We start from the raw sequence: 15,453 nt of genomic DNA on the forward strand, positions 1-15,453 counted from the left end.
GTCACAACCCCCCCCCCCCCCCCCAGTCCTCTCATAACCACTAATGTACTTCTCTCTCTATGGATTTGCCTATTCTGGACATTTCTTATAAATGAGAATCATAAAAATATGTGGTGTTTTGTGTTTGACTTCTTTCATTTAGCATAATGATTTCAGGGTTTACCCATATTGGAGCTTGCATCAGTATTTTAATATCTTTTTATTGCCAAATGGTATACCATTGTATGGATAATACTACATTTTATTTATTCATCATCAGTTAATGATCATTTGGAATTTTTTCCCTTTTTGACTATTCAGAATAATTCTGTGCACATTAAGTAACTTACAAGTTTTTGTATAACCCTGTATTTTCATTTCTCCTCTGTGTATACCTAAGAGTGTAATTGCTGGGTCATATGGTAATTTTATGTTTAGTTTTTTGAGGAAATACCAGACTTTTTTATTGCTGCTGTACCATTTTACCTTCCTACCAGCAATTTATGAATGTTTCAATTTCTCCAAAACTTAGAACTTACTATATACTGGGTCTTATGCCGTTTTACATACATTATCATTTCATTCAAAACACACCTGAGATCCTGGTAAATTATAAACTACTTCCAAGGTCATGTAGATAGATGCTGAAGCAAGGATTGAACACAAGTTTGTCTCATGCCACAGCCTGAATACCTAATGGAAAGCATTTTACGTATTGGAAAGTATTTTCACATACTTCTAACTTTGTAAAATGTTACTTAAAGAGTACCATTTACTCTGTGGTAAGGTGTGAGCAGCCGTAGTTTATGCTCATAACTTGAGTTGCATGTGATGTAGAAAGAGTTGGATATCTAATAGGGGAAAATAAGAACTCTGCTAATTATTACATGTGTACGTTCAGTTAAGTTACTTAATTCTTTGAACCTTCTGTTTTCTCATGCAAGTAAATGTGAATATTCTCACTAGTGCCTTTTCAAATAGTTGGAAACTGGTAAATGTTTTTTAAATAATAATAATAATAATAATAATAATAAATTAGAGAAACAACATAGTCATTTTAGGGAACTTTTTCCTTTCCTGTAGCTGACATCCTTTTGGAAATTAACAGCAACTTGGGCCAAATTATCTACTTGTGGATATAGAAGTATTGGGTTTTATTTTCTTTAGCTTTCTGCTGAACTCCAGTGTGACTTCAGGTGGTCCAATGAATGTTTTGTGATAGTAATATACCTGAAGGCCTTTCAGTACAGAAACAATCTGGATTACCTTAATTATGGCTGGGAAACCCGTTTTGGCAACTCTGCCCTTGAGTAGACTTCAGGAGCCTGCTTCCCTTCTCCAGATATTTTTTTTCAAGTGTGAACACTTGTACTGCTCATGTCCTATCAGTTATATACCCAGAAGTACTGCTGCTTCCTGGCACAGGTATTTACTTAGTAAACATTCCTATAACTTGAATATCAATGTGTTTTCAAATTAATTATTTAAAGACGATAATTTAGAGTTATTTCCCATTGCTCTAGTTCAGCAGATAAACCTAGGAAGTAAAAATAAAATCTCTTAAAGCTTCCTAAGTATAAAATATTACTACCATTGAAAATTGTTCTTGTTCCTGATGTATAGTTGTCCTTATTCTTGTCTAAGCTGAAAATGAGAGGATGGAGTATATAAGGTTTATGTAGTATTTAAAAAATTTCTTTGTCACCTATAGGATGATATATGTATTTTTTTTTGAAATTGACTGGCAGAATGCAAGATAGCATCTACCTCATACCATATGCAAAAATTAAATTGTATCAACAAACTAAATAAAGGAGGTGAAGCTCTTAGAATAAAACCTCTTAGAATCTAACCTCTTAGAATAAAACACAGGGATAAATCTTCATGACCTTAGATTTGGCATAGATTTTTAGATATGAAACCAAAATCATGTGAACAAGAGAAAGATGAATTGGACTCCATCAAAATTAAGAACTTATGCGTCAAAGGACATGATGAAGTGCAAAGACAACGTACAGAATGGGGGCAAATATTTGCAAATTATATAACTGATTAGAATTTAACATCCAGACTACGTAAGAAACTTCCAAAATTCAACAACAAAAAGATAACTCAATTTAAAAGTGAGTAAAATATTTGAATAGACATTTATCCAAAGATACACCAAGATTAATAAATTAGCACGTGAAAAAGTATTCAAACAGCATTAGTCTTTGTTTGGGAAATGCAAATCAAAACTACAGTGAGTTGTCACTTTATACCTAATAGAATGGCTATTTTTTTAAAAAAGGAAAATAAATGTTGGTGACGTTGTGGAGATATTGAATCCTTTATATGCTCCTGATGGGAATGCAAAATGGGGCAGCTGCTGTGGAAAACAGTTCAGCAGTCCTCAAAAAGGTAAACATAGAATTGCTGTATGACCCAGCAATTCCACTCCTAGCTATATACTCAAAAGAATTGAAAACAGAGACTCAGATACTTGTATGCCAATGTTTATTGTAGAATAACTCCTAATAGCCAAAAGATTGAAACTACCCAATTATCATTCAACAGATAAATGCCTAAACAAAATGTAGTATATTCATACAGTGGAATATCTTTCATTCCTAAAAAGGAATGGTTTTCTTATACTTGCTACAATATGTATAAACCTTGAAAATACAAGGTTACGTGAAAGAAGCCAGGCAAAAAAGGACAAATATTGGATGGTTCTACTTACATGAACTATGTAGAGCAGGGAAATTCATAGAGACAGAAAGTATATATGTTACCAAGTGCTGCAGGGTGGGAAGAGAGTGGGGAGTTACTGCTTTGGGTTAAAGAGTTTCTGTTTGGGTGATGAAGTTTTGGAAGTAAAAAATGGTAATGGTTGGGGCGCCTGGGTGGCGCAGTCGGTTAAGTGTCCGACTTCAGCCAGGTCACCATCTCGCGGTCCGTGAGTTCGAGCCCCGCGTCAGGCTCTGGGCTGATGGCTCAGAGCCTGGAGCCTGTTTCCGATTCTGTGTCTCCTTCTTTCTCTGCCCCTCCCCCGTTCATGCTCTGTCTCTCTCTGTCCCAAAAATAAATAAACGTTGAAAAAAAATTTTTAAAAAAATGGTAATGGTTATACAACATTGTGAATGTAATTAATGCCACTGAATTGTACACTTAATGGTTAAAATGGCAAATTTTATTTTTAAATTGTATTCTATTCAATATATAATTTATATAAAAACTCTCCAAACTAAAATTTTAGAGTGCAGCCGTCAGGGAATTTTCTTTAGATCTAGCAGTAACCTTAGCTTCAGCATATTCATGAATACTGTCATGTTGGATACAGAAGCATGCATAAAAAGGGAAGCCATTCAGTATGGTAGAAGGTTTATTAACCTTAAAAAAATAAAACTGTCAGTTATTTTACCAGCAAAAATGTGTTTGTTAGGGAATAGCAGAGAATTGCAGTTAAGGACAAGCAAACTGGGTAAGTCCAGGCAACAAAGGAGAGGACCTCCTTATAAAGAGGGAAGGAGGTGTTGGGAGGGACTATTACAAACTTTTGGGAATCCTAAACTGAGAGTTTGTAGTTCATTGGCTGAGTTGTGACAGTCTCTCATGGGCTAGGCTGTTTCCTGGCAAGAGGAAAACCTTTCTTCCTGCTGGGGTCGTAAAATAATACATGTTCCATCCTCAAATGACTAGTGGTAGGACATGAGGGCTTCCCCTTCTGGCCTCCTGACTCCATTTTAAATGAGGTTAATTACCCAGAAAGTAGAAGTAAGAAATTAAAACATGTCAAACATCAATAATTTTACTTAAATCTTAGACATTCATATATATGTATATTCACATATATATATTCATATATATGTATATATATATACATATATATATACATATATATGAAACAGAAACGTCATGAAACAATGTTTATGTACCGTTGGAAGAACACTGATCTTTCTATTTTTTTTAATTTTTATTTATTACTATTTTTTTATTTGAGAGAGAGCCCATGTGAGCAGGAGAGGGGGTAGAGGGAGAGTCAGATGCTCAACCCATCAAGCCACCCAGGCACCCCAGTGCTGATCTCCTTTCTACCAGCTCTTAGTTCCTTCTGTTTCTCCTTTTGTTCCAGTTGGTTCTTGTGGTCATTCACTAGAACCATTGTTAGGTTTGAATTTATATAAGGAAGCTGTAGCACAGTGAGTATCTGATGGCATCTTCCTTACCTCTTTTTCTAGCAGCAACACCTCCATTTTATAGGTGAAGATCCTGAAATTCAAAGAGTTAATTGACTCAACAAAATCTGACTGCAGATATGGAGAGCCAGGATTTGAATCTCAACCAATATGACACTAAAGCCTCATTTCCCTTTTTATCTAGATTTCTGGTGTAAAGCAGATTACTTGGAAAGAGGCACTTAACAATCACACTTTTTCCGATTTAATTACATTTTAGGTATATGGTTATTCTTACCCATGAATATAAAATAGCTATGATAGAGATTTTATTTTTCCTGCTAGATTTATTTCACATATTTTCAGTGTACCATTTCCTTGACCAAGACTTCAGAATAGGCTACTTTTAAGAGTACCCTTTCAACTGTTTGCCATGTGTGAATGCACCCAATTTATAAGTTAACTGAGATTCCAGCTGCCTGTCCAATCCTGAGCTCCTTTAGCAGGAGTTTTAGTATCTTATTTAAACTGGTGTTAAACTTCACAGGAACCCATGGGGGAGGGGAAGGAAAAAAAAAAAAAAAGAGGTTAGAATGGGAGAGAGCCAAAGCATAAGAGACTTAAAAACTGAGAACAAACTGAGGGTTGATGGGGGGTGGGAGGGAGGAGAGGGTGGGTGATGGGTATTGAGGAGGGCACCTTTTGGGATGAGCACTGGGTGTTGTATGGAAACCAATTTGTCAATAAATTTCATAAAAAAAAAAAAAAAAAGAAACGAGACAAACCTAAAAAAAAAAAATAAATAAAAAAAAAATAAAATAAACTGGTGTTAAGCACATTGTCTGGGACAGAGTACATTGCTGATAAAATGTGAAATGAACTAAATAATTACTATATGCCTGTGCTTTTTCAGTTGGGGTTTTGGTTTTCTTTTGATTTTTGAAACCAGGTTGCTTGAGAAATCTTGCCATCGAAATATTTCTTATATATTTTAAGGAATTAAACATCCATCCTATACAACTTTTAATACATTCTTGTAGGCAGTATTCCCAAATATCCCATAATAACAGCTAATTCTCAATAGTTATAGCAAAGAACATTGACAGTAAATACTTATTGAGTGTCCACTATCACAAGCTCCTCTACCTAATAGGTACTATAGAAAATAGAAGAATCAGACCTGTATTTGCTTTCAAAAATCTTGTAGTTTTACAGGATACCCACCTCAAATGAAATTATGTGAGTTATATTGTAAATAGTAAAAACACATATTAAACATGAAATTTACTGCTTTTCTAAGATACATGCACTAACAACCCGAATCTACCTCTCTTTAGTAGCTTAGCTCAAGCTTCATCTCCTTTTGTGTGAACTGTTACAAAACAGGCTTTAGTGGGTCTCCTTGACCTCAGACTCTATCATCCTGTCTTTTGCACAGCACAACAGAACTATTTTTTAAATGGTGCTTCCAAACGCTTGTTTTGAACCCCCATATTTATGAGCCATGACCTACTTTCACGGCTTTACTCGCTCCCTTTGCTTACAGCCTTGTCTGTGCCCACTCCTATCCCTAAGCACTCATGATCTAGGGCTTTAGGGCTCAGCAGAAAGAACTCCTGTCTTCACCTTCACATTGACAGGACATACCAGCATCACTCACATCCCCTTGGCTTTGCATATTGTTTTTTTTTTTTTCTTCTTGAAATTCTCTTTTTACCTCCTTGTCTTGTAAAACCTATTCATCCTTCAGGTCCTAGCGTAAAAGTCACCACTTAAATAGAACCTTACCCTTGAGTTGTTGCAGTTGATCTCCTTTTATCCATCAGCTGAATTAGCGTTTTTTGCCTCTATATTTTTGTAGTAGTTGATAGATATATTAGTTACTGTTTGTAGATAGCTCACTGACTACTTTTCCTCCTGTAATTATTTGTTTACATCTCTCTCTCTCTCTCTCTCTCTCTCTCTCTCAATTCTGCACTTCTTAAAGCAGAAATTTGCCCTCTCAGTGCTTACTATGTTCAGTAAATGTTTGGTTTAGCCCTCTAAAAATAATACTTAAAACCATTGGACACATTTAAGTATTAGGTCGGGGATACTTGGTGAGAGGTAATTTGAGTGTAAAGAATGGAACTGTGGATGCCTGGAGGCTCAGTCGGTTGAGCTTCTGACTCTTGGTTTTGTCTCAGGTCATGATCCCAGGGTCATGGGATTGAGTCCCACATTGGGCTCCGCACTCAGTGTAGAACCTGATTTTCTCTCTCTTCCTTCCCTCTCTCTTCCTCTCTCCCCCCTCTCTCTCCCTCTCTCTAAAAAAAATAAAAGACCTAGAAAGTTTATAATTCTCAGTCTAGCCTTTGGTCACAGCTCTGTTGGTGACAACTGACCTAATTGGTATCCTAAATATATACTGATTTCACCATAAATGATTATAGATAGTAATTACTATTTCTTTCCTTCCTTGGGAAAAGCACGTAACTTCCCAAGGATAGGAGTACACACATCTAAGGCTTGTGAGAATTGACTGCATTAATATTTTTAGCAATAACAACAGTACTTGGTACATAGTAAACATGCAATAAATGTTAGCTGTTATGGGGCACCTGGGTGGCTCAGTCAGTTGAGTGTCTGACTTTTGATTCGGCTCAGGTCATGATCCCAGGGTTGTGCGATTGAGCCATATTGGGCTCCGTGCTGAGCATGGAGCCTGCTTAAGATTCTCTCCCTGTGGCCCTCTGCCCCACTCGTGCTCTCTCTCTAAAATAAAGTAAAATAAAAATTTGTTACTGTTATTCTAGTAAGAATTTTTAATGTTCTTAAAGATGTATAATGTTAGCTGGTAGTTAATGTTGGTTAGTCTAAAAGAATGTTTAAATTAAAGTAAAAGCATTATTTGTTGTGTCTTTCATTTATTTATCAGATGTTTGTTTTGTATCTGCTGTGTGTCTCATACTTAGTCACAAACTTGGGGTATGAAGATGAGTTGACTTCTCAGCTTAGCTGTAAAATTCTTTTTAACTCAGATTTGAAAAGGTTTGAGTAAAGATCGTATGATCCACTGGAAAGAACTCTGAACCAGGAGTCAAAAGCTTCAAGTCTTGGCTCTGTCACTAACTTTAAGTGAGATACTTCTTAGATGATGTATATATGACCTCAAACTCATTAGGTACAAAACATCTCTTGTTAACTCCCTTCTCTTGGGTATTGTCTTAATACTTTCATTAAAAGCACTTTTATCCTTCCGTTTGTTCAAGCCAAGGATTGTAGATGTCACCTTTGTTTTTCCTTTCCAGTCACTCTACATATCTGTTCCATTAAAAGTCCTGATGATTCTATCTCTAAAATACAGCTTCTTCTTTCTGTTCCCACTACTGCCACCACAGTCCATGACATTATTATCTCTTGCCTTAAAATTGGTTTCTCAGTTTCCATTTTGTCCATTTTTTTCCAGCAGCTAATTTTGAAACATATATCAGATTTTGTTATTCCTCCATTTAAAATCTACCAGTGGCCTCCCATTGTATTTGAAATAAAATCTTAATTCCTTACCCTGGCCACCATAATTTTGCCCTTGCTTACCTTTTTAACCTTATCTTCTGCTACTTTACCCTTTATTCTGCTTCATTTACACTTTATTTTCTGTTTTTTTAATATATCAAACTTTAAGACCTTTGTGCTAGCTTGTTTCTTCTGCCAGGATCTGCATTTCTACTCCAGATCTTCTTGTGGCTGATTTCTGTTTTCTCAGTCATGTCTCAGCTTCTTGTGTCAAATGTCAATTTTTTTTTTTTTTTAAGTTAGAGCATGGGTGGGGAGTGGTGGAGAGGGAGAGAGAGAATCTCAAGCAGGCTCCACACTCAGTGCAGAGCCTGACAACGGCTCAATCCCCCAACCGTGGGATCATGACCTGAGCTGAAATCAAGAGTTAGATGCTCAACTTACTGAATCACCCACGTGCCCCAAGTGTCAACTTTTTAAATGTGAGGCCTTTTCTGAGCACCTAATCAGAGTAATAATCAAACTTCTCTAGGACATTACTCTATTTTATTTTCAATGTAGGATTTGTGTCTACTTAATGTTTTCTTATTTTTACCTGTTTGACTACCTCTTAGAATATAAGCTTCATGGTAGCAGGTTGTCTGTCTTCATGGTATCCCAGCCCCTTGACTAGTTCTTGCCATAGAATATTCACTCAGTGAATATTGGTGGAATCACCAGATAAATGAATCTCTTTAAACTTCATGTTTCTTAATTATAAAATAAAGATTTCCATCTGAATGGTATCTGATGATCCTTCCCCCCAAAGCCAGACACTAGTTAAAAGGCAGTAAAGACATGGGGTGCCTGGATGGCTCAGTCAGTTAAGCGTCTGACTTCAGCTCAGGTCATGATCTCCCACTCCGTGAGTTTGAGCCCCACGTTGGGGTCTGTGCTGACAGCTCAGAGCCTGGAGCCTGCTTCAGATTCTGTGTGTTTCTCTGCCCCTCCTCTGCTCAAGTTCTGTCTCTCTCTGTCTCAAAAATAAATAAAAACATTAAGAAAAAAAAAAGGCAGTAAAGACAGACTTTATTCACTAACTGTTGTGGTAGAAGAAGGAGCTGAGCTCAATTCCATTTTGCCCAGAGGTGACTGGCCTTTTAAAGGGAGACTAAGGGTTTTGGGAGGTAGAAATGAGAGATGAAAAAGGGGTTAGGGAAATGAACAGTTATGAAAAGTAGGTGTGAGGGTCAGTCAGGCAACCTGATTAGGCCTTCTGTGCCTGCTAACTATGAAAGATAAACTTTTCTACCCTCCCACAGTTTCTGGGAGGTCCTATATCCTTCCTGATGACTACAAATCAAAGGAATGGCTTTCAGGTCCTTGAGAAAGACACTGTTATAGGAGATACATATACATCTCAAAGGGACAGAGGAAAGATTTATAGTTGTAAGGTGTTTATTTTTTGAATAAATGGAAAAGGGAATTCAGGGTCAAAGAATAGGGTTGGCTGGAACACATACTAAATTCTTTTGGAAACCCTGAGTTTTCAAGACAGGAGCTCAATGGGAGCAGGGTGATCCCAGAGAGATGTCCTGAGACTGCTAGAAGCCACGTTAGAATTTGATTTAGTCTCTTAATGTACTGGATGTTCATGCTGAGGGTTTTTGCAGTTCTCTCCCCCTGCTGCATAGCTCCCCCTTTTAATTCCTTATGTTCTAAGTTGTCAAAAAAAGCAGTATTTTTCGAAAATGACTCTTAAGATTAGTTTGTTCATGATCTCACTGAGATAAATTCCATGTATTTGCTGTGTAGGCATGTGAAACCACCTCTTCTGTAAATATTGAGATGTTGTGGCCTTTAAATCCACCCCCTCCCCGCTCCCGCCTTTTGCCAACCTCAACCTTGTTTTTCTGTAAGTTAGGAGGAAAAGACAGGCTTGGGGTATTGGAGTGTCAGCAGGCTGGTGGCCAAGTGTCCTCCCAGGCTGAATGGCATTGATTTCATGTGTATATCAGAAAGGCCGTCTTTAGGCACCATACAGGGGATACAACTGGATATGACCTCTCATTAACCAGATTAGAGAATCAAACATAAAATCAGTATGATAGAATAATAACTTAAAGAGTGATAAATATGAACATTGTATAGAAATGTTCATGTTTTGGATGCTGGAACATTCTCTAAAGAGAAATTGCATGCAAAACCAAATTACATTTACAAGGCTATTTGGTCAGAATCAAGTTGGATCCTAGGGAGTTAATATGAATTACCAACCTAGTGAGGATCCCCTTGCTTCCAAGCAATGCAGGCTGGCTGGGTCCTCAGACCCAGAGGGTCTTCCAGGACAGCCAAGAGGGTCCTTGGCTTTGCATGGTGTAGAAATCAAATGTAAACCAAGAGGAAGTGAGAGCAGAGTGTATTGAAGACATAGAGTGCAGATACAGACAGAGCATCTGGGAGACTCAGAAAGGAAAGGAGAGTGAGCCTTGTCTTTGCTTGGGGTCTGGGTTTTTATTGAGGATTGTGCTCTGGTGCACAAGTCTTCTCTGGCATCTGGGAACGGGTGTTCTCCACAAGTCACTTGTGCACTGGAGCCGGGGGTCTTAATGAGTCAGTGGTCTTGGAAAACATTCATGATGACCTTGCCTGGTCACTCCTTAGATGTTATCTATTTTACTGGAAAGTTTCCAAAGAAATCATTAATTCCTTGACCTTTACAAGGAGGACATACGTTATCTGTTTTATAAGGCATGTAAAAGGCGGGAGTGTTGGTCCTAACAGGAATAGAAGCAGGGAAAAAGGGACTTTTTCATGGAGTCCCTTTAGTTTTCCTGTCTCACAAGGATCCAAGAATAGCTGTCATAGACAGTCTCTGATAGACACAGCTAGTTTCTGGTGCTCTAGCAAATGTTGGCCCATAGGCCAAATCTGTCCTGCTGTCTACTTATGTATAGCTTGAAAACTAAGAGTGGTTTTTACATATTTAAATGGTTGGGAGAATGGTTGACACATATGAAAATTTTATGAATTTCAAATTTCCTTATCCATAAATAAAGTGGTATTGGAACATAGCCAAGTTTACTCATTTATGTATTTTCTATGGTTGCTTTTGCATTAGAACAGCAGAGTTGAATAGTTGAAAAGAGACTGTATGGTCTACAGAGCTTAAATTATTTCCTGTTTGGCCCTTAACAGAAGAAGTTTGCTGACCTCTGGTACAAATTTATATGGTCCTGCAGAACTGTTTAAGTGTCATTTAGAGTACTCATTTTTAACAGTCTTTACTTTGTGATAACAATAGGTAATGGCTATTTGGGTATATCTAATATTAAGTTTCAGGTGTTTTGTTTTTCCTCAAATGGCATAATAATATGTCTACATTGCCCTTAAAGAAGCAAAATGAGTAGCATATTCATATCTGAATATCAGCACAAAAGTTTTGTACCCTAAACTATATAAATAAGGTATGTAAATGAAAGGTAAGTAGTATAAGGCAGAGAGGCCTGTATCTTAATTATCTATTTATCTACTCCTCTTTCACTTTTCTCCCCTTTCACACGGTAAAAGATAATTAAAAGTTGTTCATTTGTATTTGGTATCTGTGACTGCGTGAGCCTTCGTGCTTGGGTTGTTGAGCAGGCATTGGAGCTGTGTCATTCCCAGCCCCTCTCAGATACCGGAGGTGTGCTTCCCCAGCCTTACCCATTAAAGATGGTCAACAAACATCCTCTTCTTTTAGGGGCATGGTATACAGCAGAGCACTCACAAGTCATAAGCTGGGTTCTACATTCTTGACTGTCCCTCTGTTTTTTTAAATTGAGATATTACTCACATATCATGAAACGTACCCTTTTAAAATACACAATTCAGTATTTTTTAGTATATTCACAAGGATGTACAATCATCACCACTATCGTTAATTCTAGGACATTTTTATCACTTGGAAAAGAAATCTACTTATTAGCAATCACTCTGTTCCTCCCTCTACCTAGTCCCTGGCAACTAACTACTAATAAACTTTTTGTCTGTGTGTATTTGACTATTGTGTACATTTCTTTTTTTTTTTTTTTAATTTTTTTCAACGTTTATTTATTTTTGGGACAGAGAGAGACAGAGCATGAACAGGGGAGGGGCAGAGAGAGAGGGAGACACAGAATCGGAAACAGGCTCCAGGCTCTGAGCCATCAGCCCAGAGCCCGACGCGGGGCTGGAACTCACGGACCGCGAGATCGTGACCTGGCTGAAGTCGGACGCCCAACCGACTGCGCCACCCAGGCGCCCCTATTGTGTACATTTCATATACATAGAACCATACAGTATGTAACCTTTCGTATCTGGTTTCTATTACCAAGCTTAATTTTTTTAAAATTTGTCCCTGCTGTAGAAGGTGTCACTACTTCATTCCATTTAATAGCTGTATAAAATTCCATTGTATGTTTATTCATATGTTTATTCATTCGTATGTTTATTCCATTGTATGTTTATCAGTTGATATTTGGATCATTTCCACCGTTTTGCTTTTATAAAAAAATGCCACTATGAACATTTGTACAGGTTTTTGCATGGGCATGTGTTTTCTCTCTTCCTGTATAAATACCTAAAAATGGAATTGCTAAGTCACATAGTAACTCAGTGTTAACATTTTGAGGAACTGATTGGCTTTTTCACAAAGCAGCTCTACCGTTTTACATTCCTGTCAACAACCTGTGCGTTTCAGTCTCTCCTCATCCTCACCAACATTACTATTATTTTTCTTTTTTGATTACAGCTGTCCTTATGGATATGAAGTAGTATTCCATCATGGTTTTGATTTGCATTTCCCTAATGACTTATGATGATCATACTTTCCTGTGCTTATTGGCCATTTGTATATATTCTTCAGCAAAATGTCCATTGAAATTCTGACTTTTTAGCTATTACATTAGGGTCCTCCCTATGTAATATTCCAAAAGTTTCCTTTTACTTTGTATATCTCAATTTTTTTTCTCTCTCTCTCTACAAAAGATAGTATTGTCAGTCAGAGACTTACAGTATTCCAGAGAATGGCAACCTTATTCTTCCTTTGTGCCTTCGAAGATCTCCCATTATGTTGTTCCTGGCCATACTGCTTCCCTTATTTTTTTTTTCTATCCTAACAACGATCTCCTATAATTTTATTATACAATCGGTAAAAAAAGATGACACTGGTGCTGGATAGGAAAAGGGTAAAACTCCTAGGAGGGCCAGCCCGGTCTTCTTTCTAGGTTGATGTGGTTATATAAGCAATCCCATTTGCCTGTTTATTTTTCTCCTGCCTGCCTATCTAGCCAATTGCATAAGCTCCCAAATAATCTTGTCCCTTGGTTGGTTCTTTTCCTTTGGCCTTCATTATATTCTTCACTCCTTGGATTAGACCAAAGAGCATGAAGTTGCTAGACACTTTATATCATTTTCATGCCTATTTTATAACCTTTAAGATCAATATTATTACTGCTCCCCTTTTATTTCTGAGGAAACTGGCTCACAGAGGTCGTACACTCCATGGCATTTCTCCCGATTAGTCCTTATTATTGAGTAGTATGGTTATCCATGTCTTTCCTCAGACTGTTACAGTGACTCTGGTTTGCCTGATATGCTTGTATAGGGAGTGAAGCCTAGAAATTTAAGTTAATGCCACATTATAGAAGGTCTCAAATGCCAAGCAATAGAATCTTTACCCATAAAGGACATTTAGTTGGAGAGTGGCTCTGTTAAAAAATAGGCATACAGGGGCACCTGGGTGGCTCAGTCAGGTAAGCGTCCGATTCTTGATTTTGGCTCAGGTCATGATCTCACAGTTTGTGGGATCGAGCCCTGCATCGGCCTGCATGGGATTCTCTCCCTCCCTCTCTCTCTGCCCCTTCCCCGCTTGCGTACGCTCTCGCTCTCTCTGTCTCAAAATAAATAAATAAACTTTAAAAAATAGCCTGCAATTTGGCATGCTTTTTGAACCTACTTCTATTCTAGGCATAGTGATAAACTATTGTCCTTACCCTCAAGGAATTTCTAGGTTGTTTGGAAGGGGAATCAGATAATTATTTGCATTTGGGAAAATGTGCCATAAAATGTGTATAATATTCTTGAGAGCAGAGGAGAGAGCTACAGAGATCACTGCTTACCTTAAATTCAGTCATTAATCTGGGCGCCTGGGTGGCTCAGTCATTTAAGCATCCAACTTCAGCTCAGGTCATGATCTCGCAGCTCGTGGTTAGAGCCCCATGTTGGGCTCTGTGCTGACAGCTCAGAGCCTGGAGCCTGCTTCAGATTCTGTGTCTCCAGCTCTCTCTGCCTCTCCCCCACTTGCACTCTGTCTCTCTCTCTCTCTCTCTCTCTCTCTCAAAAATAAATAAACATTAAATTTTTTTTAATTCAGTCAGTCAGTAGTTAACATTTCTGGTTGATTTGGCTTGGATTGTATTTGTTACAAACTTGTTCCATTATAAATACATATAAACAAAACAGTTAACATAATTGTACAACAAAATACCAATGTTAATAGAAATTTTATGTATTAAGATATTAATTTTCTCTTACAGATATGTCAAGAGTTTAATAGCACCTGGGCATGGGAGATGGAGAAGAAGGGCTATCTTGAAATGAGTGTTGAATGCAAACTAGCGCTCTTAAAGGTAATGAATTTATTATCTGTTACAATTATTTTAATTAATTCACTGATAGCCATTTCAAGAAAAATGTGCATAAAAGCTTTAACAGAAAGAATCATTGAAAATTTTATACATAAGGAAATTTTATACATAAGAAAAATTTGGGAGACTAATACAAACATAGTGCTTTTGAAATATAACATGATTTTTGTGTCATTGATTACAATAAGCCTATAAACTTATAAAATACTAAAATAAAATGTTAACTTGAAATATATCTTTTTAAATTGGTTATTCCAAACAGGTTGTACAAAAGTGGGGAGAGGATAGGGAAAGATGGATAAACTACATGTATTTTTTCTGCTCTTGTTCCTGAATCAGTTCTGTGGTTAAACATATCACATTTACTGTGATGGAAAAACATTTATAGAGTATTTTAAGCCATGTTATGACTATTTTCCAGTACCTCTGCGAGTGTCAATTTGATGACAATCTCAAATTCAAAAACATTATCAATGAGGAAGATGCTGATACCATGCGTCTCCAGCCAATTGGCCGAGACAAAGATGGCCTTATGTACTGGTACCAGTTGGATCAAGATCACAATGTCAGAATGTACATAGAAGAACAAGACGATCAAGATGGCTCTTCATGGAAATGCATTGTCAGGTACCTTTTATTGAAGTCTTTTCATGTTTACTTGTGTGTTTCTTTAATCTCTTCTCTATAAGATTATTATCTCTGAGGCTGGGGTGGTCCTTTTTTTTTGTGGGTTTGGAGAGTTGTTGGGACCTAGCCTAGTGACCAGCACAATACCCATAGTAGGCACTTAATTATTTGTCAAATAAATAACTACATTTAGCATGGTGGTCCATATTAGCACATGTACGTTATGCTTCAGGAAGGTGGAATCTGACAAATAATAATGTAGCAATAATATGCACAGAAAAACCCATCATTAGGCAACAATACAAGCAAAGTATTACTTGGTTCTTACCTAGCTATAGTTTTCTATTAGGCATAATTTCATTTGGCCAATTCATCTTGCACTTTAGTATATTTTTAATTTTTGCTATGTATACATTTCTTCATTAGGGTTCTGAAGAAATCTGACAAATATTTTGGGTGTTTTGGGGGGTTTGGGGGGTTTTTTGGTAGTCCTTTGAAAAAAAAATCTTTGTTCCTTATTTGTGTTTATTTTTTAAAGCTTTTATTTG

The 15,453-nt window shown here is 37.2% G+C and overlaps 1 protein-coding gene across 2 annotated transcripts in view; it reads left to right on the forward strand.

Moving 5' to 3' along the window:
- The window catches only part of RSF1 (remodeling and spacing factor 1), a 161,460-nt gene that overhangs the window by 75,930 nt on the left and 70,077 nt on the right, over positions 1-15,453 (forward strand). For both annotated transcript variants that reach the window (XM_047879204.1, XM_047879203.1), the window contains exons 3-4: positions 14,168-14,260; positions 14,700-14,905. In XM_047879204.1, the coding sequence (XP_047735160.1) occupies positions 14,168-14,260; positions 14,700-14,905 (299 nt within the window). The remainder of the gene's footprint in view (positions 1-14,167; positions 14,261-14,699; positions 14,906-15,453) is intronic.

The sequence above is a fragment of the Prionailurus viverrinus genome, chromosome D1, assembly GCF_022837055.1.
Source record: "Prionailurus viverrinus isolate Anna chromosome D1, UM_Priviv_1.0, whole genome shotgun sequence".
NCBI lineage: Eukaryota > Metazoa > Chordata > Mammalia > Carnivora > Felidae > Prionailurus > Prionailurus viverrinus.